Source organism: Octopus bimaculoides, chromosome 1 (genome assembly GCF_001194135.2).
Source record: "Octopus bimaculoides isolate UCB-OBI-ISO-001 chromosome 1, ASM119413v2, whole genome shotgun sequence".
Taxonomy (NCBI): Eukaryota; Metazoa; Mollusca; class Cephalopoda; order Octopoda; family Octopodidae; genus Octopus; species Octopus bimaculoides.
In genome coordinates, this window is record NC_068981.1 from 182317448 (window position 1) to 182321096 (window position 3649).

At 38.7% G+C, this 3649-nt stretch overlaps 1 protein-coding gene across 2 annotated transcripts in view; it reads left to right on the plus strand.

The window, feature by feature from the left end:
- The first annotated feature begins 1348 nt into the window (after positions 1–1348).
- Positions 1349–3649, plus strand: part of LOC106872720 (tetratricopeptide repeat protein 30A) — a 28577-nt gene continuing 26276 nt past the window's right edge. For both annotated transcript variants that reach the window (XM_014919802.2, XM_014919803.2), the window contains exons 1-2: positions 1349–1524; positions 3164–3229. In XM_014919802.2, coding sequence (XP_014775288.1) covers positions 1471–1524; positions 3164–3229 — 120 coding nt within the window. In that variant the 5' untranslated portion in view covers positions 1349–1470. The remainder of the gene's footprint in view (positions 1525–3163; positions 3230–3649) is intronic.

The window sequence follows — 3649 nt, forward strand, 5'->3', positions numbered from 1 at the left end:
TCTTCGCGGCTTTGCGGATTGCTGGCTTGGTGATTTCTCCAATGCGCATATTGAGCGGAATCCCTGGCCCCAATTCTGGCGGATCTTGAGGTGGAGGGCGGTTAAGTGTCTCTTGGAAGTGTTCCTTCCATCTCACCAGTTGGTCCTCAATGGAAGTTAGCAACCGTCCGGCCTAGTCCTTTACTGGTCTGACGAGGTTGCCTCTCCTTCCACTCAGTAACCTTATTGTTGCATATAGTACCATCAAGTCTCCTTTCCTCGTTGCTGTTTCCGCTTCATCGGCCACTTCATTGAAGTATGTTATTCTGTCTCTCCTTAGTTTCTTCTTGACTTCTCTCACCACCTCACTATACTTACTGGCAACAGCCTGCTTCTGCTGATGGTTTCTGGCTTGGTTCAACTCCTGCTTCAGCATTTTCCACTCCTCCGCCGTCTGCCAAGTCTCGTCACTTATCCAAGGCTTCCTGTTCACTGGTCGTCTTCCCAGAACCTCTTTGCACACTCCAACTGTAGCCTCCTTCAAATTTCAGATTTCACGGTAGTTGCTGACATAATAAAGAATATTAATAAGGTCATTGAGGAGTTAGTGTCTCAATCGCTAACTTTTGTATAGCAGGTGATAGATACTCCTTATCTCACTGAAATTTCTGTCATTGACCTATTTAAATTATTTCCTTAAATATCAATGTTTCTCATAAAGGGTGCAAGGCTCCGTCCTAAGCGTGTATGTAGTGGGAAGCAGTGAGAATTGAAAATGGTTTCAAATTTTGGCACAGGACCATCAGTTTTTAGAGGTGGGGTAAGTTAATTGCATCAGCCTCAGTACTTGACTGGTACTTACTTTATCGATACCAAAAGGACGAAAGGCAAAGTCGATTGAGAATTGAAAATTGTTTCAAATTTTGGCACAGGGCACAGTTTTTGAGAGGCGGGGTAAATTAATTGCTTGACCCCAGTACTTATCGATCCCAAAAGGATGAAAGGCAAAGTCGACCTTGGCGAAATCTTTACTCAGAACGCCAAGACGGACGAAATGTCGCGAAGCATTTTGTCCAGCTTGTTAACGATTCTGCCATCTCGCCAATTTAGTGAGGATTGAAAATAAGGCGAACAAATGTTTAATACAAATAAATTAAGATGATTTCCAACTTTTAAAACTCTTCATTGATGCAGAAGGAAGAACTATATGACTGCAAAATCTATTTTGTTATTTCATTCATAAAGTTGGGAAGAAGTATCATGAATTTTCATTAAAATTTGGTGGAGCGAAGATTATATATGCCGCATTAGGAATATGAATCGTTATATCTTCACCACTTTAATAATTAACTCCCCTGAAAACACCTCTCTAACAGCATCTGCAGTTGTCAGGGTGACCAAGTAAATCTCTCCCACCCTCTCTAATTACGTTCTGTTATGAAGTGAAAAACTTATTTTGCAACGCACCTCAAGGCAATATAGTAAACAACAATGGCCACAATACAGATTAAAGAGGGGGAATTCACCTCAACAATTTATGGGCATGTAAGTTATTGGTTCCCATTATTTATTTGATATTTTTGAAATACTTATTTTCCAAACTTTTTCTCCAACAACAACAACGTCCCCTCACACAGCAAGTCATGTAAATCAGTTAAAATTCCCTTGCTTATTTTCCCCTTTTAGAACTTTATTTTATGAATATTGCTGGCCCATTGTATGTCAGTTTAAAAGATATAAGTATTTCACCACATAAAAAAAGGCTGCCAGACTGATGGCAAACAGTAAAACAAGACGAAAGCAGAACATTATTGCCGTTTATTTTTTGTTTTCTGTTCTAACTTCATGTTCTCCGTAAATACCACATCTCTTGTGCTTAAAATAATTGAATTTCATTCCGTTTCTAGGAAATAAAAATACACTACACTCCAAATTGTTGCTTCACTCCAGAGAATAATTCGTTCTTTATTTATAGGCAAGTTGTCACAGCATCGCGTTAGTTACAATCAAACTAAGGTTATCTATAGAAGTATATTTTCTACAAAGTTAAGGAGAGTTTATTATTGATTTTTGTTCCTTAATTAATTTTATTTTTTACTTATTTAATTAGCCAATGACAACTTTCCCTGTTATTGATCTGTCGTTGATTTCTATTCATTTCTATAGTACGTTGTTTTTGTTCTTGAGCTACAAGTCGGCCTGATTGAGGTAAAGCATTCCGGCCATGATTACCTCACCTGTTCTTTTTTTCTTTTCTTTTTTTTTTAAAGCATAGTGTTTTCTGAACTATGTTAACAATATGCCCTTTTTTTAACGGTAAGGTTGATTTGAAGGAGATTTTGTAACTATTTCTAGCAAGTCAAACGACTACGCAGAGTCCCTTGGCTTGTTTAATTATTTGGTTATCTTGTCTCTGCGTTGTGGCGTAATGTATAATTTTTCTCTCGCTAGAATATCGATAATTTTATTTTTCTATCATCAGTAAGTTAGAAGTTGTCAAAATTCCGTGAAATTCTCATTTTAATGTCTCAAACCAGACTAACTTGCAATTCATGTTAACTAATTGGTTAAAGTTTCACCAATTCTAATGGGACTAAACCAAAAACCACAATGGGACTAAACCAAAAACTTAACAACCTTAGCCATGCCTGTGCCTAAGCAACAACAACTACACCAGCAATTTTGTATAACTATAGAGTTGTGGAGCAGTGTATTCTGTTTTGTATAGTTAGATTTTCTTCATTATAGTATCTATTATATTGGTTTCAGATTTTGACACAAGGCCAGCAATTTCAGAGGAGGGGTAAGTTGATTATATCAACCCAAATGCTGAATTGGTATTTATTTTATCAAACCTGAAAAGATGAAAGATGAAGTCGACCTTTGCAGAATTTGAACTCAGAACGTAAATACAGATGAAATGCTGCTAAGCAATTTGCTCGATGTGCTAACAATTCTGTCAGCTCACCACCTTATAGAATCCATTATATTATTCCAATGGGAATACTTTGTATCAGCTATTTCCCATACAAAATCTTTAGAGCTGGAACACTAGAGCTGTTCATTCATGTTTAGAGATGTCCTTCATAAGTATGCACAAACAAACATCTCAGTAATAGTCAACATATACAGATTTTTCCTTTGTCTTCTTATTTTTGTTGTTTTCTCTTTCTATTTTCCTAAGATACGTGATCAACGTTATGTAGATGCTGTGCGATTATTGAACCACCAGCTTGAAACACACCCAACTGTGAGTATTGTTTACTTTTATGTTTAGTTATGATAAAATTTACATTAATCTACTCACCGACATTGGGCCTCACCGAGGCGATGACTACGGACCGAGACCTTTGGAAATGGGCTGTGCGTGAGAAGACCCGGCAAGCCAAGTAAGATCGTTGCCAGTGCCCCTGGACTGGTTCTTGTGCGGGTGGCACATGAGATGCACCATTTTGAGCGTGGCCGTTGCCAGTACCGCCTGACTGGCTCCTGTAGGATTTTCGAGCGAGATCGTTGCCAGTGCCCCTGGACTGGCTTGTGCGGGTGGCACATAAAAGACACCATTTCGAGCGTGGCCGTTTTCGTGCGGGTGACACGTAAAAGCACCCACTACACTCTCTGAGTGGTTGGCGTTAGGAAGGGCATCCAGCTGTAGAAACTCTGCCAAATC